Raw genomic sequence first — 23,991 nt, 5'->3', positions numbered from 1 at the left:
TATTTGACAGAGATCACAAGTAGGCAGAGAGGCAGTCAGAGAGAGAGAGAGAGAGAGAGGGAAGCAGGCTCCCTGCTGAGCAGAGAGCCCGATGCGGGACTCGATCCCAGGACCCTGAGATCATGACCTGAGCCGAAGGCAGCGGCTTAACCCACTGAGCCACCCAGGCGCCCCAAGCCTCTGACTCTTGATTTTGGCCTGGGTCATGATCTCATGGTTGTGGGATCGAGTCCCACATCGGACTCCATGCTGAATGGAGAGTCTGCTTGAGATTCTCTCTCCCTTTCCCTCTGCCCCTCTTCTCTCTCTCAAATAAATAAAGTCTAAAACCTTTAATTTTTTTGCTTAATTCCTCAGGGAGCACTCAGCGTCAATGATCGCACCATACCTCAGCCACCTATTCTTCAGCTTTCTGTGGAGAAGTTGAGCAGGGATGGAGCTTTCCTCATGGATGCAGGCTCTGTGAGTAGTCTGACTAATCTGGATCCTTGCCTCTGCATACTGCTGTATCTTTATTCCCTTTAATATCTTTCTGAACAGATTATGTGCTATTTAATCTATACATTTTTGTATGAGCCACCTTCTCCCTCCATAGCCTCTTTTCATGATAAGCATAAATGTCTCATCATGGAAAATTATTCAGTTGAAGACTGTATAATCTCACTAAACATACTCATCATTTTGATCTTTTAGAACATACTCAGTGGTAAAGGTGAGTCAGCAGTTCACTGTTACACACGTCTCAAAATGATTTTTTTCCTATTCCCAGGTACTGATGCTTTGGGTTGGAAAAAATTGTGGACAAAATTTTCTCAGCCAGGTTCTAGGAGTTCAAAACTACGCATTAATTCCACAGATTATGGTAAGACTGTTTTATCTTGATTGTGATTGTGGTAGACTCACAAGACCATTTCATTGGTCTATGACAGGGTCCTTTTAACCACTGATTTGGAGTAAGAACTGATCTAATTGCCAAATAAGCTAATGATTTGTGATTAGTGTCAGTTGGATTAATATATATTATTGAAGAAAGTAATAATAAACTTTATCACCAGCTCTGTAATCATAGACAAGTCACTTAACAGCCTCATTTGTAAATTAAGAGTGTTCTTGCTTATGGAGGAATAACTGAAATGATCCATGAGAAAGCATTTGTTAAGCTCTATAGCATTTGTTTGGATAATTTTCAATTTTAAAGTTAGAATTAGGGGTGCCTGGATGGCTCAGTTGGTTAAGATCTCCAGGGGATTCATATACATGATAAAGTTTGAGAAGCACTGTAAATGATGCTTTAGATATGTGACTCAAGTAAGTTGGATATTGCTGGGTTTTATTTAACAGACAGACCTTCCAGAACTTGATACACCAGAATCTGCCAGAATAATAGCATTCATCTCTTGGCTTAGAGAGCAGAGACCATTTTTCCCCATACTTTATGTAATAAGGTAAGTTGAATTTTTCATTTGCTAATAGTGAAATAGCAGCTTTACAAGGTTTACAATTGTTCAGCTTTACAAGGACCTATTTTGAGTCATATGTGACCTAATGCTTAGGCAAACCCTTCAGGAAAAAAAAAAGGATTTTCAATAGATATTACTCATTTATTCTTTATATCCAGTTATTAGTAAAGAGTATGTTAAAAGCCTCATGACAAATCCACTTTATTTTACTATTACATTGTATCTAATGTATATATTTTTATCTTTTATTCCTCAGGGATGAGAGTCCAATGAAAGCAAACTTCCTTCAAAACATGGTAGAAGACAGAACAGAATCTGCATTATCATATTATGAATTCCTCTTGCATATTCAACAGCAAGTGAACAAATGAACAAATGAAGATATTTGACTTAAAGTCATGATAATGCGGAACATCTGAGAATGTGTAATACTTTCCTTTTCTATTAGGTTTGTGGACTAATGGGATGATTATATGTTCTCACTGTGATTTCAACAAACTATAGCAAATAAAGGACCACAGCAGAGAATCAAACATGAAACTCTGAAATACTGTATTTTTCAAATCAAAATATATCTACATACATTTGACTGGATACTTTTTTTCCTTTGCTGCCAATAATGTTTGAGTTGTTATGGATTGAAATAGGATGAGACAATATTGCAGAGGCAAAGTAAATTTTGTAAAATAAAGACTTCTGTGTTTCAAATGTATATTTCTCCTTTTTTCCTGAAATTTTGGCTGCTACATTTACAACCTCACGAGACTGAGTGTCGCAGGGATGTTACAAATCCATTGATAATGATCTTTTTAAGATCAAAAAAATTTCAGAAGTAAATATATGTAGAAAAGCTAGACCCCATCTCCCACACCTGTTCTTTTTTTTTTTTAAAGGAAGAAAAAGGATCATCATGTTAACTAAAACCGGAGTAAACTAACTCTAGTCTAGTTTGAGAAGAATTTGAAATAATACAGTCAAGCTTTAAAATCTGTCAGTATTCTCTATACTTGAAGAACAAAGTCACTTTGATTTGAAGTGAAAACTAATTAAGTGGTTTTCTGATTTGACTGCAGAAGACTTGGTTGGAGCCAGTATCATATTCTGCAGTGAAAAGAATCAGCTGCCTTCATAAATACATTGAGACTGGCAATGGTAATAGGGAGATGAGAAACTATGGTTATCTAGATCCTTGAAATGGGCTTTGTTTGGTTCATTTCTGCTCTGTGATATATAATAAAAGTGTTATATTGGTGAATTGATGAATTAAAGAAATTAAAGGTTTTTAAAATTCTGTCTCAAATGCATCAGTAACATTTTTCTAAAAAGTTGAATAATTGGAAGCCGCTCATTAGATATTTATTCTTGGATATTAAAACTTATTAAAGCATGAATGCTGCTGTTTGATTTGGTGGATATTAAGATTAGGCAAATCCAATATATTGAAGTTATGGTAGAAGCTTGATTTCTGAACATGCTCAAGAGACTGCTTTTTTGATTGAGCCAGAGAAATATTATAGTCAAAACCATTGAGTGAATTTTGTTTACAAATAGGTAAATTATACATTTATATATTTAAAGTGCTGTGATAGGATATCTTTAAAGAGTTTGGCCCATTTTTCACAGATTCACCTTGTCTTGTATGAACTTCTTAACATAAAAGTTGTTCGTGTGTAATACTTGATGAAAATATTTTTGTTTCTTTGTTTTAATGGGTTAGAAAAATGTGTTTACAATCTTGGTCTTATATGATCACCAATGAAATAGTAACTTTCAGGTTTACATCAGTATGAGCTGATTTTAACTGAGTTGTTTGGGGATAGGGAAGAAGCAGGTCCCATTATATACACTACTGCTTACCTGCTGGGTCAGACTAATTGTTTGAATTTTATAGGAATATCATCTCCCTTAAGCAGTGTTAAGGTTTATCTTCAGGATGCGAGTGGCACATTAACTGGAAATTTTCTTGAAATCTGCTTCATTATTATTAGGAAACTATTTTCAAGTTGTAGCAAATTAAAATAAATTTGTATTTTGCCCTCTTTTAAAGAAACAGTCATCCTTGTGCACTGATGTTTCTTAAAATAACTAAAATTCTCTTCTTAATGTGAACTGTCAATGTTGATATTTGTAGGTCCTTTCTTAATAGTAGTGAAGAACCTTCCAGAGGGAAAAGTTTGTGCTTCTAGGGACAGAAATCTTCCTTGTGCCTCACTTCATCCCTAAGTGAATATGACTCTTGTTATTGTCACATGCTTTGTTAGTACATTTCACAAATTTACTTTAAAAATTTCACCTTAAAAATTATTTTAGATAGTGTGTAACATGTGCAATCCAGAATAATTTTGTAATAGGCAGGTCATAAAAAACAACTTTAGTTAAGATTCATAATATTTGTTCTCTGGTTAATGAGGGAATGTATGAACCTTTTGGAGATAATGATATTAAGCAATTATTTTTTGCAATACTGAATGTGTTTAGTTTAGGTGTTTTTTTTTTGCTGTAGGGCACTACCTGCTATCTCATCTTGTATTACTTTTTGACGTAAAGCAACTAATATTTACACTATGCCATATTTTTTTTATTGTAGTTGTAAATTATGAACGATCCTTAAATTTTCTACAGATCTACAACTACTAAAGTAACAGACAAGGGCAATCTTGGTATTTAAATCTGAGCATGGCAATTCTACCATAAAAAGTACTCTATTTTTCTAATTTCTAGGATTTTTAAAATAACATTTCTGTACATCCGACATTAATATTCACTCAAGCTGTATACCATTTTAGTTTGCATATACTTCATTTTTTAATTTAATGTAATGTATTAAGTCTATCAGACTGTTTTATGATAATTAGAACAAAAGATTTATTTCTTCTAATCAAAGATGCATAACAGCTATTATCTAAGGGACCATCAAATGTGATTTCAAGATTTTGTTAACTATTTCAAATATAATCCTTATATAGAAATTTTAATTTTGTAAAGTAGTGTATAATATTGTAACATTAAATTCTTGTTCTCAAATTCAAATATGTATTGATCTTCAATGTGCTGTGTTAAATCTTGCTTCTCTTAAATATTAGAGACAAGATTTGTCTTCCTTTTTACAGTTTGTAATTTTCACTGTTTTATTCCTGTAAAAAAGTCATTTGTAACCCATGCAAATAATCGTTTGAACTGTGCTAACTTATCGATTTGGCTATTCAATAAAGTTATTGAAAGAGCTTATATATACTGGCCTGTTACTTAAAGGGGTATGGATAACCTGCCAGTCACTGAATTGTGCCATGTTGTACACCTGCATTAATAAGTCAATGGAAGGGAGCGCCTGGGTGGCTCAGTGGGTTAAAGCCTCTGCCTTCGGCTCAGGTCATGATCCCAGGGTCCTGGGATCGAGCCCCACATCGGGATCTCTGCTCAGTGGGGAGCCTGCTTCCTCCTCTCTCTCTGCCTGCCTCTCTGCCTACTTGTGATTTCTGTCAAATAAATAAATAAAATCTTTAAAAAAAAAAAATAAGTCAATGGAAGGCTTTGGCTGAAAGCACTTTGAATCTAAGCTGGTGTCTGGGAGGTCATAAACTAAATTCTTGATGCTCACTCCTCAGTGATTGCCGGGTTTAAAATTCTAGGTTGAAAGAGGTTTTTGTTTTTGTTTTTGTTTTTTAATCTTGATATGTTTAAGATAGTACTCCATTGTCTTCTGGAACCTTTGGTAATTGATAAGATGCTTACTGTCAACCTAATTGTTACTTTGAAGGTAAATCTGTTAGCTTTCAAGATTTTTCTATTATCCTTAATATTCTATAGTTTGGCTACTCCGAGTTTATAGTTTATTTCACTTGTTTTTCAGAGCACATTTTATTTTTATTTTTAAGGATTTTATTTATTTGACAGAGATCATAAGTAGCAGAAAGGCAGGCAGAGAGAGAGAGAGGAGGAAGCAGGCTCCCTACTGAGCAGAGAGCCCAACGCAGGGCTCCATCCCAGGACCCTGAGATCGTGACCCTCACCGATGGCAGAGGCTCAACCCACTGAGCCACCCAGGCACCCCTAAACATCTAACTCTTGATTTCAGTTCAGGTCTTGATCTCAGGGTTGTGAATTCAAGTTCTGCTTTGGGCTCCAAGCTGGGTGTGAAGCCTACTTAATAAAACAAAAATTAAAACTAAAAGAGGAGCACCTGGGTGGCTCAGTTGTTTAAGTGACTGACTCTTGATTTCGTCTCAGGTCATGATCTCAGGGTAATGGAATTAAGTCCTACATCTTCTCAGCACGGAGTCTGCTTGTCTCCATCTGTCTGCTCCTCCCCCTGCTCATGCTGTCTCTCAAATAAATGAAATCTTTAAAAATATAATAAAAAAAATTTCTGCAACTATTTACAAAAGTTGAAACTAGTGCTGTCAGTGCTAGGTTTGGGGCAAACTGGTACATTTTTAAAAAATGAGTGGGTTTGCCTTCATAAAGTCCATAGTGAGGGAGACAGAAATTAATATAATAATCTTAAGTATGCACATCATTTATCAAGGAATCATACCATTGAGAAGTACTAGGAAGTTTAACCAATAAAATACAGAAACCCCACAAGGAAATGGTTCCCCAGAGATATGTAAGCATATAACATGAAATCTTTACACTTTTAATTCTTATCAAACTAAAGGAGCTATCATGCATCTAAGCAGACAAAATTTAAAGTTGGCTTCTATAGGCTCTCTTAAATGAAAAAAAAAAAAAAAAAATTGTTTATCCTGGAATGGTATTTGGTTTTGGTTCATCAGGATTATACGTCATTAAGTTCTGCACATTTATTATACTTAACAATTATTTCAGTTTTAGAATTTTTTTTTTAAGACACAGAGATGTAGGTCTGTACACACACGGCAACATTTTCTAATGCTTTGTAATTAAGTAGGGTATGTTCTTGGGATTTAGCTTTTATCCAACCAAGTGAGAAAGTCGGTGTACATACCTTGACTCTTCTTGTTATTGAATCCAAAAGATAAATTGTTGTTAGATTTTTTTTTTTACACTTTTTTCCTCAAACTTCTGTCTGTACAGGGTCAGGGGACTAACAGTTAAATATAGTAGTTTATTACCCTCTGTTGTGGCCAGGTTTCACCTGTTTCCCGATTGCAGGCTTCATTTTAGGGGACCCATTAGATTGCTTCACCCTCTGCAGCCTGTCAAGTGGCCACAGGGCCTCTTACAAGGGTTGAAGGATGATTGAATTCCTTCATTCTTTTATCCATTCACTTAGTCTTTACGATTAATAACTATCATTTATGTACCCTACACAATTTGCTTCCTCCATAAAGGCTTTTTTTTTTTTAATTTTGTTTAACCTGCCACCCAAACCATTTCCTGAAAGAATGTTTGTTTCTTTGCTTATTTACTTATTTATTTACAGGAGCATTTACTATCATTTTTCAAAGCTAGGTTTTTTGAGTCATATTCTCTGGGAAATGCTGACTAACTTAATTTAGTTGATTTTTATTTTTATTATATATTTATTTTTAAAGATTTTATTTATTTGACAGAGATCACAAGTAGGCAGAGAGGCAGGCAGAGAGAGAGGGGGAAGCAGCCTGATGCGGGGCTCGATCCCAGAACCCTGAGATCATGACCTGAGTCAAAGGCAGAGGCTTAACCCACTGAGCCATCCAGGCGCCCCAAAGGCTTTTTTTTTTTTTTTTTTTTTTGAAGAACGTTCTAGGCCACGTGCCAGCTCAACTAGGAACCTGAACTCAGGGCTCTGAGCTCAAGACCTGAGCTGAGATCAAGAGTCAGTGGCTGAACTGAGCCACCCAGGTGCCCTCATAAAGGCATTCTCAAATTCTACTTTATGGCTGTTGTTATAAAGATAACTATAATCCATGCTAGATTCATTGTTCTATGTTATTATCATTATACTTTTTTTCTGACTTTAAAAGAAATTAAAATTAAAACATTTCCTAATAGTGATTCTCAACACGGCGTTATAGTTAGGTCGGCTCTGCCGAGTGCTCACGCTGTTCAGGAGTTGCAGTTCCGAACAAAACACAAGGCTTGTCTTCACGGAGCCTACAGTCTAGCTGGTGAGAAACGGACAATAAATTAAGTACATTTAGCTTACGAGTCGGATAAGAAAAACAAGTCAGATTAGAGAGTATGGAGTCTTGAAAAGGGTGATGATTTAAACAGAATGGACAGGGACATCTTCACTGGGAAAGCCGTGAACAAAGACGCAAAGGAGGCCTTCAACAGGGTGCCTTGATGGCTCAGATGGTAAAGCATCTGCCCTCGGCTGAGCTCATGACCCTAGGTCCTGGGATCAAGTCCTGCATTCAGGCTACCCGCTCAGCAGGGAACCTGCTTCTCCCACGGCCCCTCACTCTGTTCCTCTAAGGGGGAGAGGGGGAAGGGAGAGAAGGTCCGAAACGAACCAGGTGTGTATTTAGGAGAAAAGCAACTGAGGAGAAAGGAAAAATTAGCGCAAAAAAACACCCTAAACGCAACTCTCTCTAAATCGTCGCTCCCAGGTTACGTATTTCCGTAGTTTACAAGCGAGGTCGCAGGTCACTAGAAACAAGTGCCTGCCGCAGCAGCCTCCATTTTGCTTTTGGGCACCAGCCTCAGGTGAGTTTATGCCTCGCCCACCTTCCTTTCCCTCTCGTCATCATGGAGGCGGGTTTTCTTCACGTCCCAGTGAACTTCAGAGAAGCCCAGTGGCGGGGGGCGGAGATAAAGGAGCAGCGAGGGCCAACCCAGGCAGAAGGGACTGGGGAGGTAGACTCTGCCCTCACTCAAGATGGCGGCGCAAGCCCCGCGCTTTGTCCGGTCCGGCAGCGCGCGTGCTTAGCCAGCCTCTCAGGCTCGGCGCTGCGGGGGCGGGCCTACTGCAGTGGGTGGGCTCGTGCCCTGCGGCCTGGCCTTAAGTCATCTGCGGCGTGGTTGCCACATTTCCACCACCTTTAGCATTCCCTGGTTTTGGGGGGGGGAGATGGAGCCGGTGACCGTCGCGCCTGACAGCGGCGACCGGCCAGGGGCTCCGGCGAACTCAGGGATGTCGGCTTCCCAGCGTCGGGCCGAGCTGCGGCGGAGGAAGCTGCTTATGAACTCGGAACAGCGCATTAACCGGATCATGGGCTTTCACAGGCCCGGGAGTGGCATGGGTGAGAGCCTCCCGTCTTCCCTCACTCTCCCACCCACCGCTCTGAGTCTTCGGGATCGTTTAACGCCCCTCTGGCCTTTTGAAAAAGCTCTGCTCTCTGACCTCCCCTCTTGTCTCGGTTTCTTAGGTGATGTCCCAAGTTCTCACTTAATTAACCGGACATTTCTAGTCCCTTTCAGTTTTCCGTGGGCTTCGCTCTCAGATTGTCCCCCATCTCCGCCGCAGGCTGCGAAGCCTTGGCTCCTATGCCATGGTGCCCTGTGCCCAGTTATGCGAGAGAGTCCCTTTTCGTTCCCCACGCCCTCCCCTCTCTTGCAGGGCGCACCTTTTATCCCGTCAGATTGCTCTATTGTGCCCCTCAGGAAAATGACTTTCCTTTATTTCCGTTCCAAATGCTTTCCCTTCCAGTGCTTTTCCTAGCGTCTATCTTCTTTTGCCTTTCGCCGTTACTCTGTCGGCCCCCCGGAGCTTGTGTTTACAGAACTGCTCCCTAGTCCTTCCTACGTGGAAATGGGACTCTTACGGTCATAGTCTGGTGTCTGTGTTCAGTGCCCTCAACACTGTCATCTACAGGCTTTCTATAACAGGAAGATAAAACTGGGTGACCGTTCTTTGTACCCCCAGCATGTGGGTTGTGCCCCCCTGAGGTCTTCTCTCCTAGTGTGCTGAGATTGATACGATTGATGTCAGGAACCGCATTTAACCCTAAAGAGAGTTTCTCATTTCTCGCCCAGTGCATGTACAATTCAATGAGTATTCATGTGAATATTTATTGAGCACTGAGTATGTGCTAGTGTTTTCTAAGTTTCCATTGATTGCCTTTAGTGATTGACTTTTATTCAGTGTTTGCAAGCTACTTAAAGCTTTGTGATTTCTGTGGGCTTTAGCTAGACAGCCCTGAACTTTTGGATAGTTCACAAGTTACCAGGAAAGGTAAGAAGCACTCTTTCAAATTCTTCTAGACCAATAGTTAGAAGACACATTTTTCCTTTTAATGATTATCAGCAGGATATTATTTCCGAAGACATTTATTGTTCTTCTCAAGCTATATTCTGTATTTTGTTCTTTTGCTTTGAAAATTCTGTCACTAAAGGTTTTGTTTTGCTTTTAAAGCAGAACAGCATCTTCAAACTGCTTAGTTACCTACTAATGGCTCCCTCACTACAGTAGAAGGATTACGTAAACAGTAGCTTTACTGTAGGATATGCCACACCCTATGCTGGCAGGACTCTGAATTCAGAAATGTAGTATTAAAATACAGATTTTTAAAAAGCTTTAATGATTTTATATTTTTAATCAAATAAATTAGAGCAGGCAATGTAGTCATTCTTCTGGGATATATTATCCGTGAAAACCTGGTCTTTATAGCTTGCTCCATCCATGATCATCTTTCCCACTTTGTCTCCTAGTCTTATCTTCCTACTCCCAAAGTTTGGGTTGTATCCTCTGCAAGAATACTCTTTTGGGGTGGTGTATATTCTAAGGGTGGAGAGGAAGGAACCAGTTTATGTTTTATGCAGAATCAGTATTTAGATTCAGAGACTGCAGAGTTCTAGCAGTAGCGGCATATTTTTTAATATGAAGGGTGTTTGCCAGTATATACTACATAAGACTTCTAAATTTCTTTTCTCAGAAGACGAAGGTCAAACAAAATCAAAGCAGCAGGACAGTGACAAATTGAACTCCCTCACCATTTCTTCAGTTTCAAAGCGAGTAGTGCTGGGCGATTCGATCGGTACAGGAACGACTGACCAGCAAAGTGGTGTGGCCGAGGTAAAGGGGACTCAGCTGGGAGACAAATTGGACTCTTTCATTAAACCACCTGAGTGTATTAATGATGTAAACCTTGAGCTCCGGCAGCGGAACAGAGGGGACCTGACAGCAGACACTATCCAGAGGGGTTCTCGCCATGGCCTTGAACAATACCTCTCCAGATTTGAAGAAGCAATGAAGCTACGGAAACAGCTGATTAGTGAAAAACCCAATCAAGAAGATGGAAATACAACAGAAGAATTTGACTCTTTTCGAATATTTAGATTGGTGGGATGTGCTCTTCTTGCCTTTGGAGTCAGAGCTTTTGTTTGCAAATACTTGGTAAGCAGCAGAGTTGAAACTGCAAATTGGCTATGTAATGAATCCTTTTACTCCATGGAATTGATTGCCAGTATTACTATTAACCAGATTCATATGGCTCTTTGGAGATATAAACTGTTGTTCACCTTAGATATAGATGAAATGTTCTGGTAAAATACAGAGCCCAATAATAATTGCTTAACTTTTTCTATACTCTAGGTAGCATTCTGAATGCTTTACATGTATTGAGTCATTGAACCTCATCCTTCTGATTCTGTGTTTTATAGATGGGGGAATGAAGACTCAGAGGTTAAATCATTTGCCCAAGGTCACATAGTTCTAAGTGACAGCTAGGCTTTAACTTAGGCAATTTCTTTCCGAAATCAAAGGGTAAAGTATCTACATGTACTATATATAAATTACCACCTTTCAAATAATTTGAACCTCAAAATGCAGTTCCTGTGGTCCTGAACATGATGTAATTTTTCTGTGATTCAGCAAGCACTTCAGCATTTCATAATGTTGTAGTATCATAATGGCAGTCCCGTATCCTTGGTGCTTTCACCTGCCAGGAGAAATGAAGAAAAGCATAGTTCGTAGTTTAGTGTCTTGCTCTTAGAAGTATTTTCATTCACTAGACATTTTAGGAATAACTACCAACTAGTGAGCTCAAAGCAAATTTTTAAGATAATTAAAGTTTATATTATTCATCAAGAAAGTTTTTTAAAATCTATTTTATGCACATTTTTTCTTAAAGAGAATCCGTTGTACAGACTTTATTTGACATTACATTGTTATTATGGCTTTCAGCATTTAATGAGATATGTAGCTGCTTTTTTTTTTCCCCTTAAGGGCTCTGTGCTTTTAGGATTTTTAAAGTTAATGTCCTATTTATGTGTGAGGTGGTTTTTTGTTTGTTCGTTTGGGGTTTTTTTGTTTTTTGGTTTTTTTTTGCTATCAGATTTACAGCTGTTATTTCTCACAGCTTTCACTATACATCCATCTGGTAATGTTTGCTCTTTCACTCCCTTTATAATATTTTTAATTTTAAGAATAAATGTAAATTAATTATCATTTTGGTCTTTTTAATTTTATTGTGCAAGAAGCAAGATAACCACCATTTTACCTACAGTAAGAATAGCTTGTCATTTGGGTGCCAGTGGTGTAGCTAATGAGATAATTTCTTGTCCCAGTGTCTGGGAATGGATGGCATCTAGTGAGTACTGGGCCTTTTTATGTGCTTTGAAATTGTTGGTTGATTACTTCTAGATGAGAGAGATGTTACTGCATAATGTTTTATACATCTGTCACCACTGAATATTTTAAATCCTTAAAAGAATAAGTTTTTGTGAGAGTAGACATTTTGGGGTACATCGAAAGAATGTGACTTGAGAGACATATTTTATGATAAGGAGATCCAGTCCCTTTATTTTTTCACCCTTGTGCAGAAACAATACTGCTTTCAGCCACTACAATTAAATATATGTGTATTTTTTTTACAGTTTTTTTTGCTTAGAATTTTATAGCTGCTGTTGATTTGATTTGAATGATGATGTTGAAAATACATAATTTTATTTTCTGTCTTCACAGTCTATATTTGCTCCGTTTCTTACTTTACAACTTGCGTACATGGGACTATACAAATATTTTCCCAAGGTAAATTAAAACTTTTTATAAATTATGGTGATGTATTTAGACTGATGACTAGATGATTTTAAGAAGTTAAAAAAAATTAGTCATACTCATGGTCTGAATCAGTGCTACTAGAAGTGTCATTGGCCAACCAATGCTGATCTTAAAACTATTTATTTTTTTTGTAACAAGTTCAGAAAGTGAGAGATAGAAACTTTTTGGCAATTTGACATTGCTGTAACATTTTTTTTCATGTATTACAAAAATGTTGGTCCATCATGGATTGGGGGGAAAACTTAACCACAGAGTTTGAATAATACTTTTCTGAGAAAATATTCAGTTTAATTATTTAGTGAATTTAGTAATACATTTTATCTGTAATAAAGGAAATTAATTTTAAAATGGGTTCATTTATCTTATTGTGCTCTTTACTGGATGCCTAATAACAATGCACTGTATCTTTAATGTCAAGGGCCTGGTATTTCCAAGAAATATTTGGCCAAAATTGCAAAACAGAATCATGGAGAATGTCCGTGTTTACCTAGTCTGCTTAACTACAAATGTATACACAATTTTATGGGACTTGGCTGGCATAGAAAGTAACCTCACTGATGTAATTGAGTTTTGTGTGAGGTTTTTTGTTTTGTTTTTGTTTTTTTAAGATTTTACTTATTTATTTGAGATAGAGTGAGAGCCAGACAGAGAGCATGAGCAAGGAGGGGAGGGGCAGAGAGAGAAGGAGAAGCAGGGTCTCCACTGAGCAGGAACCCCAACGTGGGGCACAATCCCAGGAACCTGGGATAATGACCTGAACCGAAGGCAGACACTTAACCCAGGTATCTCTTGTGTGAGTTTTTTATTGAAAAACAGCTACTTGGTCTTTTGCTTAGTCATTTGTAATGCACTGAAAGACCTCATGTGTGTTTTCAATGGATTTGAAACATTTACATTCATGAAGAGTTAAATAGATTATATATATAATACAGAAAGGAATGTAATTTTATTTGTAAATTTATTTAACTTTTTTGAATGGTATAGGTGTATATTTATTGAAAGATTGATTATAGTTTTGCAATAGCAAAGTTTAGAAACAGCAAAGATGTCTAATAATAAATGACTCATTAAATTATGGCATATCCATTGAGAATGATGAAGCTCTGATATATGGATAATGGTGAGCTTGCCCAGAAATATTAAGAGAAAAAAGCAAAATGCAGAATACGATCTAAAGTATGCTACTTTTTTCATAAAAAAGGAGGAAAATAGGGGAGCCAGGGTGACACAGTTGGTTAAGCATCTGACTTGGTTTCAGCTCAGGTCATGACATCAAGGTCCTGGGATCAAGCCCCGTGTCAGGCACCACACTCAGCATGGAGTCTGCTTTAGATTCTCTATCTCCCTTTCCCCCTCCTGCTCGTGCTTTCTCTCTCTCTCTCTCTCAAATAAATGGATAAAATCTTTTTAAAAAAAAAGAGGAAGAGAATAATGGATACTTGATTTTCTTGTATATGTGTGAAGACACTTTGGAAGAATTTTTTAAGATTTTATTTATTTATCTGAGAGAGAGAGCACATGTAGAGTTGTGGGTGAGGAAGAGGGAGAAGCAGTGTCCCCACTGAGCAAGGAGGCTGATAGAGGGCTCAGTCTCAGTAACCTGAGATCATAACCTGAGCTGAAGGCAGCCATTTAACTGACTGAGCCACCCAGGTGCCCCTCAGCTCAGGTTTTTATCTCATGGTCGTGTGTTTGACCCCCATGTTGGGCTCCACACTGGGCACGGAGCCTACTTAAAAAAAAAAAGAGAGAAAGAAAAGGGAAAAAAAAACTCTACAACCCTAAGATCAAGAGTCACACACTCCGTTGACTGAGTCAGCCAGGCACCTAATATACTCAACGAATATTGCATGAAACTATTAACAGTAGTTATTTGTGCTAGGAGTGTGTATGGGTTACTAGGTAAATGGGGGAGAGAAAAGGAAGGGAAACTACTATATACTTTTTTCTCAACCAAACATTTTGTTGTAACTTTTTTTTAAAGATTTATTTTACTTTTATTTATTTGACAGAGAGAGAAAGAGAGCACAAGTAGGCAGAGAGGCAGGGAGAGGGAGAGGGAGAAGCAGGCTCTCCGCGGAGCAGGGAGCCCGATACGGGGCTCCATCCTAGGACTCTGGAATCATAGTCTGAGCTGAAGACAGATGCTTAAGCTACTGAGCCACCCAGGCGCCCCTTATTTTTTATTTCTTAAGATTTTTTTTTTTTTTTTTTTTTGAGAGAGAGCTTGTGTGCAGGGGGTGGGAAGGGGAGGGTAGAGGGAGAGAGAGAATCCAAATCAGACTTCCCACGGAGCACAGAGCTCATTCCCACTGAGTACCCCATCCCAGGACCATGAGATCACAACCTGAGCTGAAATCAAGAGTCAGGTGCTCAACTGACTGAGCCACTCAGGTGCCCCAGGACTTTTTTTTTTAAATAATCTCCACATCCAACATGGGACTTGAACTCAGAACCCTGAGATCAAGAGTTGCATGCTCCACCAAAGGAGCCAGCCAGATGCCCCTTATGACAGTTTTTATTTTTATTATTTTTTAAAGATTTTATTTATTTATTTGACAGACAGAGATCACAAGTAGGCAGAGAGGCAGGCAGAGAGAGAGGAGGGAGCAGGCTCCCCTCAGAGCAGAGAGCCCGATGTGGGGCTCGATCCCAGGACCCTGGGATCATGACCTGAGCCAAAGGCAGAGACTTAACCCACTGAGCCATCCAGGCGTCCTGTCTTAGGACAGTTTTTAAACTCACAGAAATGTATAAAGAATTGGCAGTGAACTACCGTTTACACTTATGACCTAAATTCTATAATTAACATTTTGTTATATTATCATGTATCTATCCAATTTATCCATTCTCAGTGAATTTTATTTGTTTTTCATCTTTTTATTTCTTGGTGTATTTCAGAGTATGTTGTAGATGTAGACATCAGTATACTTTACCCCTGCACATTTTGGCCTACATGTCATTAACTACAATTCATTGGTGGTTTATGGTTCTTTTTCTTTTTTTTTTTAATTTAATTTATTTTTTTTAAGATTTTATTTATTTAGTTGACAGAGAGAGATCACAAGGAGGCAGAGAGGCAGGCAGAGAGAGAGGAGGAAACAGGCTCCCTGCTGAGCAGAGAGCCTGACGCGGGGCTCGATCCCAGGACCCCGAGATCACGACCTGAGCTGAAGGCAGAGGCTTTAACCCACTGAGCCACCCAGGCGCCCTGGTTCTTTTTTTTAAAGTAGAATTTTTTTTACAGTGAAATGTTCAAGTCTTTAGTATACCATTTAATGAGTTTTTCACCCTGTGAAACCCAAATGTTTTCAAGGTTTAGAATGTGACTGTGGGGACGTTCCACCGTGCCCCTTTCCAGTCAGCTTCAGCCCCTACAGACTGAGGATCTGATTTCCTTTTTCCCACTGTAGATTAGTTTTTGCCCATTTCAGTACCTCTTCTCCTTTTTTTTTTTTCTTTCTTTAAGATATTAAGTAATCTCAGGGCACCTGGGTGGCCCCTAGGTGGGTTAAGCCTCTGCCTTCGGCTCAGGTAGTGATCTCAGGGTCCTGGGATCGAGCCCTGCATCAGGCTCTCTGCTCAGTGGGGAGCCTGCTTCCTCCTCTCTCTCTCTGCCTGCCTCTCTGCCTACTTGTGATCTCTCTCTCTCAGATAAATAAATAAAATCTTTAAATAAAAAAGACATTAAGTAGTCTCCATACCCAGTGTGGGGCTTGAACTCACAATCCCAGGATCAAGAATTGCATGCTCTACTGACTGTGCCAGCCAAGTGCCCCTTTATACATGTGAGATCATTCCTATACATACTTTTTTTGTACAAGGCTTCTTTTATTCTCCATAGTTTTGAGATTCATCCATGTTGTTGAGTATATTGGGCCTCACCCCCCCCACCCCGCCTTTGTTTATTCTGACAAATATTCCATTGTGTGACTGTATCCATTTGTTTATCTGATCTCCTGTCCAGGGACATCTGTCTAGGGTTGTTTCCAGTTATTGGTTATTATGTCTAAAGCAGCTGAGAATTTGTATGAATCTTTTTGTGTACATAGACTTTGATTTCTCTTGGGTAACAATACATTTTTATATTTAGAAAGTTTTTGGGGTGCCTGGTTGGCTCCGCTGCTTTTGGCTCAGGCCATGATCCCTGGGTCATGTTTGAGCCCTGTGTTGGGCTCCCTGCTGTGTGGACAGTCTGCTTCTCTCTCTGCCTCTCCTCCTTGTTTGTGCTCTCTCAAAAAATAAAGTAAAAAAAAAAAAAAATCTTTAAAAAGGTTTTTAATCATGTGACTGGATTTGGTGATACCACATCGACTAAGTAAATGAAAATTCAGCCTTAAATGTCTTCAAAAATTAGCCAAGAAAATTTCATCAGGGAATACATGTTCTGGGTGCCTGGGTGGCTCAGTCAGTTAAGTGTCTGCCTTCGGCTCAGGTCATGATCCCAGCTGAGCCCCGCATCAGACTCCCTGCTCAGTGGGGAGCCTGCTTCTCCCTCTCATACTTCCCCTGCTTGTGTTCACTCTCCCACTGTCTCTTTCTCTCTGTCAAATAAATAAATAAAATCTTAAAAAAAGGAAATAGGTGTTCATTGATATCCTACTACATGTGTAACAAGTGTGAATTCCTTTGCATGACCGTTAGAGCTCTACAGAATGTTCCTATGATTCTGTCACAAATAACTAAAGTATGGCTATTACTCTTCTCTTACTTTTGTTGTCTAAGATGTACCTCCAACAAGATTTCTCCTCTCATTTTTGTCCATCTAAATCTTGGTCATTCCTGAAGGTCTGTTTTTGATTTTACTTCCCTTTGAAAATCCTTCCCTGGGCTTTCTTTATACACCTAACCCTGGAGTAAGTTTCTATCTTCTTTGAGCCATTGTGCCATACATTATTCATGTACTTCATTTAACACTTATTTATGTCCGGTGTATTAGTGTTTTTTTCTGTTTTTGTCTTGTGCTGTTGTATATATCTTAAATTGTTATTTGTCTTGCCTTCCTTCCAAGATAAGACTTATTTTTTTTTCACTTTTGAGAACTTGAATGGTATCTTTCCCCTACTGCCTAGCAGTTTGCTGCTTTACATATTATACACATAGTAGATGTTGATATATTACTGACTGATGTTTTGAAATTCATTAACAGGTTTGAATCAGGCAAAAATAACAGCACTGACAATGTTTGTGTAGAGCTTAATAGTCTTCTGAAAGCTGTAAGATTTATCAAAGTCTTTCTGTATACAGGGTGAAAAGAAGATAAAGACAACCGTACTAACAGCTGCTCTTCTATTATCTGGAATTCCTGCTGAAGTGATAAATCGATCCATGGATACCTATAGCAAAATGGGCGAAGTTTTCACAGATCTCTGTGTCTACTTTTTCACTTTTATTTTTTGTCATGAACTCCTTAATTACTGGGGCTCTGAGGTACCATGAAGCCTGCAGCACTCAGCAGGAGAAGCTTACCAAAAAGCACCTTCTCTTCGATACTACAGTGTCTCTAAGGAGGCAGATGGCTTTACACCTTTATGTAATTCTTGTACTTGATAGGGGTTGTAAAATCATTTGATTAGGAATGGAATGGCAGGTTCCCTGATTTAAAAGCGTTGAGTTTGTCTTAATACTGTTGTGAAGAATAGACTTCCATTGTCATTTATTGACTTTTCTTGTATGATTAGAATCCCTAGTCTCCACCTTCCTCTAACTTCTAAGATTTGTAATTTCTCTTTTGGGAGCTGAGCTGCTGCTTTTAGGAGAGCACATGAATACGGTCTCATCCAGCCCCAAGGGCTGCAACTTGTTTGCAACTTGTATTTGTGTTACTCTGTCCTGAGAAATGGAGCCATCTTAAAAATAAAATGAGAGAAACTGAACTGTCTAATGTTAAGTCTGCACATGCTAACTTATAAGGGCTATTTTGTCAAGTATCTTAATTTTTACTCCAGTGCAAATATGGAGTAATGAAACAATTATTAATATTCATACATGTGAAATTAGAAGGTATTTATAAAGGTATTCATTTTAATTTTTATTTATGAAAAATTATTTTTTATTTAAAAAATTTTTTTTAAATATTTTATTTATTTATTTGACAGAGAGAAAGCACAAGCAAGGGGAGCAGCAGGCACAGGAGAAGCAGGCTGAGCTCCCTGCTGAGCCCGATATGGGGCTCAATCCCAGGACTCTGAGATCATAACCTGAGCTGAAGGCAGACACTTGACTGAATGAGCCACCCAGGTGCCCCTATAAAAATTTTTTTATTACCAAACTCGTTATTGGGAATTTTCACTTTTGAGTTTTCAATTTCTAGTAGTAAGGTTTTTAATTTATTTTTATTATTTACTTAAAAAAATTTTTTTTAAAGATTTTATTTACTTATGTGACAGAGAGAGACACAACTAGAGAGGGAACACAAACGGGGAGTGGGAGAGGGAGAAACAGGCTTCCTGCTGAGCAGGGAGCCCAAGGCAGGGCCTGATCCCAGGATCCTGGGATCATGACCTGAGCCAAAGGCAGACGCAATGGTTAAGCTACCCAGGTGCCCCTTTTTACTTTTTTTTTTTTTTTTTTTTTTTTTTAAATTTGATAGACAGAGATCACAAGTAGTCAGAGAGGCAGGCAGGAGGGAGAGGAGGAAGCAGGTTCCCCGCTAAGGGAGAGCCCGATACGGGGCTCGATCCCAGGACGCTGGGATCATGATCTGAGCCGAAGGCAGAGGCTCTAACCCACTGAGCCACTCAGGCGCCCCCCCTTTTTACTTTTTTTTTTTTTTTAAAGATTTTATTTATTTATTTGTGAGAGAGAATGAGAGAGAGAGAGAGAGATCACAAGTAGGCAGAGAGGCAGGCAGAGACAGAGGGAGAAGCAGGTTCCCTGCCGAGCAAGGAGCCTGATATGGGACTTGATCCCAGGATGCTGGGATCATGACCTGAGCCGAAGGCAGCCGCTTAACCAACTGAGCCACCCAGGCGTCCCCACTTTTTACTTTTTTTTTTTTTTTTTAAGATTTTATTTATTTATTTGACAGAGATCACAAGCAGGCAGAGAGGCAGGCAGAGAGAGAGGAGGAAGCAGGCTCCCCGCTGAGCAGAGAGCCCGATGCGGGGCTCGATCCCAGGACCCCGAGATCATGACCTGAGCTGAAGGCAGCGGCTTAACCCACTGAGCCACCCAGGCGCCACCCTTTTTACTTTTTAAAGGTTTTTTTTTTTTTAAGTAATCTTGAACACCCCTCCACCCCCCGTGGGGCTGGAACTCATGACCCCAAGATCAAGAGTTGCGTGCTCCTCCTTCTGAGCTAGCCAGGAGCCCCTAGAAGTAAGGTTTTTAAGCAAACGAACAGCATGATTAGTACATATAGAATTGGGATTTGAAAATTCACTGGGGTATGCAACCTAGTATCATAAATACCCCCCCTTTTTTTTAAGATTTTATTTATTTATCAGAGAGAAAGAGGGAGAGAGAGCGAGCACAGGCAGACAGAATGGCAGGCAGAGGCAGAGGGAGAAGCAGGCTCCCTGCCGAGCAAGGAGCCCGATGTGGGACTCGATTCCAAGACGCTGGGATCATGACCTGAGCTAAAGGCAGCTGCTTAACCAACTGAGCCACCCAGGCGTCCCTCATAAATACCCTTTTAAACAACTTGGTAACACTATCATATTTGGAAGGTTATAAAACATTAAGCATCATATTGCTTAATATTAAATTTCCTTAAAGATTTTTGTATATAAACTATTTGATTAATCCTTAATCCTTAGTCCACATAGAAGCGATGTAGAATGACTCTGATACTTCCTGTCCATTCTGTCAGGTATCAGCCCAGGCCTCTTTTACCCTGGGGATGGACTGTACTGCTATCATTAATGGGCAGGAAGGCACAGAGGAAGAGCAGAAGTTTGTCATGGAGTTGTAACTAGGTTTCTTCTTCTTTTAATCAAGTGTTTTGAGGTCAAATTTATATGCAGTAAAATGTGCCAATCTAAAGTTTACAGTTTATTGAGTTTTGACAAATGTGTACATCCAAAATGTGTATATACATGCATCAACCGCCACAATCACAATCTGGAACTTTTCTTTCTTAGGTAGAAGAATGTAAAATAGTACAGAGGAATGTTAACTATGAGAGCTTCTGTCTTCACTACATTATAGCTTTGTGTTAAAAACAATACTTAACAATTCAGTGTGTTCTTCTAGGTGAGTCATTCTCAACCTTAAGTATAATTTCAAAATTGCCCAAGAAGCTTAAAAATTCCCAGTGCACAGGAAGCACTCCAGACCAAGTAAATCAGAATATCTGTATAAAACGCATGGATCCATGTATGTATATTTTTTAAGATTTCATTTTTAGGTAATCTCTACACCTGACCTGGGACTTGAACTCACAACCCTGAGATCAAGAACTGCATGTTCTATAGACTGAGCCAGCCAGATAATCACATCATGTACGTGTGTGTGTGTGTGTGTATGTATGTATGTATAGTGAGAGAGAGAGAGAGATATTTTATTTATTTGGCAGAGAAGGCACAAGCAGGGGGAGTGGGAGAGGGAGAAGCAGGCTCCCAGCTGAGCAGGGAGCCTGATGTGGGACTGGATTCCAGGACCCTGGGATCTTGACCTGAGCCTGAGGCAGATGCTTAACCATCTGAGCCACCTAGGCACCCCATCATGTATTTTTAATTTTTTTTTAAGACTTTATTTATTGGGCCCTGGGTGGCTAGTTGGCTAAGTGACTGCCTTCACTGGGTTCATGATCCTTGAGTCCTGGGATCCAGTCCCACATGGGGTTCCCTGCTCAGCTGGGTGTCTGCTGCTCCTCTAACCCTCCTCCCTCTCCTTCTCACTCTCCCACAGATAAACACATAAAATCTTAAAAACAAAAACAAAACCTTTATTTGAGAGAGAGAGAGAGAGAGACAGTAAGAGGGAGGAGGGTCAGAAGGAGAAATTGACTTCCAACTGAGGGGAGAGCCAGACCTGGGTTGGATTCAATCCTAGGATCCTCGGATCATGATCTGAGCCAAAGGCAGACACTTAACTGACTGAGCCACCCAGGCACCCTCCTATCATGCTTTTTTTTTTTTTTTTTTTTTTTTAAAACAGTGTCCAAGCTCAGGCCATGTTGAGCAACACTATAATCTTAGGAATATATTTTTAGCTTTTCCTTTTCTCCACCCACTTAACTCCTACTCAGTCTTCACATCTCACCTCAAAGATCACATGCTCAGGGAACCTTTCTGAACTCCTCTCCTATGCTGTAATCTCTTTTGTATTACATTTGCTTGTGTTTTTACTTATGTCTATATCCCCCACTAACTTGTAAGCTCCTGGGATGTAAGACATGCCCCACACATGTAACATATATATAAATGAATGAGAGTGAATGGAGATGTTGGTAGCATCACTCAGCTCAGGTTAAGGGGTGGGAATGCATATGGTGCCTCAATGTCCCTTGCAGGAAAGACCTTTTTTTTTTTTTTTAATAATTTTTAAAAAGTATTTTATTTATTTGACAGAGACACAGTGAGAGGGAACACATATGCAGGAGGTTGGGAGAGGGAGAAGCAAGCTCCCTGCGGGGCTTGATTCCAGGACCCTGGGATCATGACCTGAGCTGAAGGCAGACGCTTAACCAACCGAGCCCCCCAGCCGCCCAAGAAAGACATTCTTAGGGCCCGCAAAGGCAAGGCGCCTTTCTCCACTGCACTAAAACGCAGACTTTCAACGCACCGCAGGGAAAACCCCGCCCAGGTCGCGTCTTCCGGCGCGGCAGGCGCTGTGCGGCCTCCAGCCGAGAGGGAGCGCTATGGGGAGAGCAGCTTCCGCCCGCTTTCTCCTCTTTGCCGCGGGCGCCAGCACGTCCGGTTTTCGTTGGCCGCTTTTCGTCGGCCGCGGCCGCTGTAGCTGCTGCTGCTACCCTGTAGTGCTGCTCTTCGCCCGGCTAGCTGAGGGCGGCGTGACCTCCTCCTTTGTGCGGTTCTTCTGCGCGTTGTCCCGAAGGGCGCTGCTTTTCCCGCGACCGGCAGCATGGGCCGGGAGTCTCGGTGAGGTGGCGCGCCTAGCGGGCGAGCGGGCGGGCGGGCGGCTTCCTGGGACTGGGGGAAAGAGGCGGGAGTTGAGGTGGCAGCGGGTCCAGGCCTGAACCGGTGCGGCCCCACGTGCGGCCAGCGCTCCCCGCGGCCACCCGGGGGGGGGGCAGGGAGACCTCGGCCGAGGGAGTGACTGTACTTAGGCCGGTGACACTCGCAGGGTTCCCTGCACTGCGGTCGCCCGTTGCAGCCCCTGGAGCGGGACCACCGCTCCAGGAGGTCAGTGATTGGGCACCACATCCCGCCATTTCCACGAAGCCCTCCGTGATCCCTCAGTCACTAGTGATCCCCGTTGAATTTCTTACCAGTTCGCGTTTGCCACCTTTCCCTGGCGCTTGTTGCTGTCTATTTTAGTACCTTATGCGTGTCTTGTATTTTCCCAAATCAGTTGAAAGGAGCTGGAGGCTAAATATTTTTACATCATCTACAACATTGAACGTGACTAGGCTTTTAGTGGGCTGCAATAAATACTTGTTGCATGGAGATTTATTTCTCAGGTAGATATCATATTTCTTTGTTAGGTATTTTTTGTCCTTTTAACACCTGGATTGGGAAGTCTTATTAGAATTCTGATACCTCTTCAAAACTTTAGATTGTTAAACAGGGTTTGGGACTTTGAGGTTATTATCTTAAAGATGAATATTTGCTTTGTATTTAGCAGTGAGTGAAAGATCTTTTTATCTGGGTTATAAATAATAAGTAATAGTAGTTTATTGAGATACAGTTAATGTTTAGGGAAATGGACAAAGCTTAAGGGTAGAACTAGATGAAATTTAGCAAATCCATAAACTGAGTACCATCACATGGATAAAGATAAAGAATGGTTGTATATTTACAGAGAATTCTTGTGCAGGTCTTTTAAATTGCTATTCATCTGGCTACCCAGAACAGAAACCTGGAAGTGATAGATTATTTGATTAATTTTTCTCTCGTACTGTCTAAACCCAGTAAGATTCTACACCCCGTCTCCATTTCTGCTCTCTGACTTAATCCAGGCCCTAATCATTTAGTGTTCAGACTGCTACACTTGCCTCAAATTGATTATCTTCCTGTGATCTTTGCACTCCTAATAGGTTCCTCACACTGCAGCCACAGTGACACTTCTGAAGTAAAGATTATGTCATTCCTCTCTTTTCATCCCTGTTGGTTCTTACTGCTTCCATAGATAAAGTCAGACTTTTTAGCACATCCTTCAGGACCCTTCACAAGGAAGCTTCTTCCGGCTCTTTAGCCTTTTCCCCTCCCTGCATGGCTTGTGCTTGGCTTGTGCTCTAGATTGGTTCAGGAACTTATGGAAGGCTCAGAAATGGGATGGAGCAAGGTGTTCGAGAAATAAATAAAGAGCCCAGTTTGCCTACATATGTAGGTGTCATGAAGGGTTGAAGATAAGTGGTAGGAGGTAGGTTCTAAAAGGGAGTTGGGTCCAGAATGTTGCTGGATTGTAGATTTAAAGAATTTGAGGGGCCCTTCAGTGGCTCAAGCTGTTAAGCGTCTGTTTTCGACTCAGGTCATGATCCTAGCGTCCTGGGACTGAGCC

The 23,991-nt window shown here is 40.2% G+C and overlaps 3 protein-coding genes across 10 annotated transcripts in view; all 3 read left to right on the top strand.

Annotated features, from left to right (window-relative positions):
• The window catches only part of LOC111140979 (SEC24 homolog A, COPII coat complex component), a 64,607-nt gene extending 59,919 nt beyond the window's left edge, over nucleotides 1-4,688 (top strand). For all 3 annotated transcript variants that reach the window (XM_022493265.1, XM_022493266.1, XM_022493268.1), the window contains 4 exons: nucleotides 358-462; nucleotides 770-862; nucleotides 1,342-1,445; nucleotides 1,717-4,688. In XM_022493265.1, coding sequence (XP_022348973.1) covers nucleotides 358-462; nucleotides 770-862; nucleotides 1,342-1,445; nucleotides 1,717-1,831 — 417 coding nt within the window. In that variant the 3' untranslated portion in view covers nucleotides 1,832-4,688. The remainder of the gene's footprint in view (nucleotides 1-357; nucleotides 463-769; nucleotides 863-1,341; nucleotides 1,446-1,716) is intronic.
• A 3,657-nt stretch (nucleotides 4,689-8,345) lies between these two features.
• LOC111141028 (calcium modulating ligand) lies at nucleotides 8,346-18,242 on the top strand. Its single transcript, XM_022493358.1, has 4 exons — nucleotides 8,346-8,608; nucleotides 10,241-10,701; nucleotides 12,271-12,336; nucleotides 17,614-18,242. The coding sequence occupies exons 1-4, from the start codon at nucleotides 8,437-8,439 to the stop codon at nucleotides 17,803-17,805; spliced, it is 891 nt and encodes a 296-aa protein (XP_022349066.1). The 5' UTR covers nucleotides 8,346-8,436; the 3' UTR covers nucleotides 17,806-18,242.
• A 3,988-nt stretch (nucleotides 18,243-22,230) lies between these two features.
• Nucleotides 22,231-23,991, top strand: part of LOC111140947 (DEAD-box helicase 46) — a 70,788-nt gene continuing 69,027 nt past the window's right edge. For all 6 annotated transcript variants that reach the window (XR_002640176.1, XR_002640177.1, XM_022493220.1 and 3 more), the window contains exon 1: nucleotides 22,231-22,409. Coding sequence is in view for 4 of the 6 variants with exons in the window: in XM_022493220.1 (XP_022348928.1) it covers nucleotides 22,393-22,409 (17 nt within the window). In the remaining 2 variants the exon portion in view is untranslated. The remainder of the gene's footprint in view (nucleotides 22,410-23,991) is intronic.

This window comes from Enhydra lutris, unplaced genomic scaffold, assembly GCF_002288905.1.
Source record: "Enhydra lutris kenyoni isolate GAN:26980312 unplaced genomic scaffold, ASM228890v2 scaffoldscaffold5, whole genome shotgun sequence".
NCBI lineage: Eukaryota > Metazoa > Chordata > Mammalia > Carnivora > Mustelidae > Enhydra > Enhydra lutris.
The sequence above is the reverse complement of the archived record's forward strand: the minus strand, read 5'-3'. Positions and strand labels throughout refer to the sequence as shown.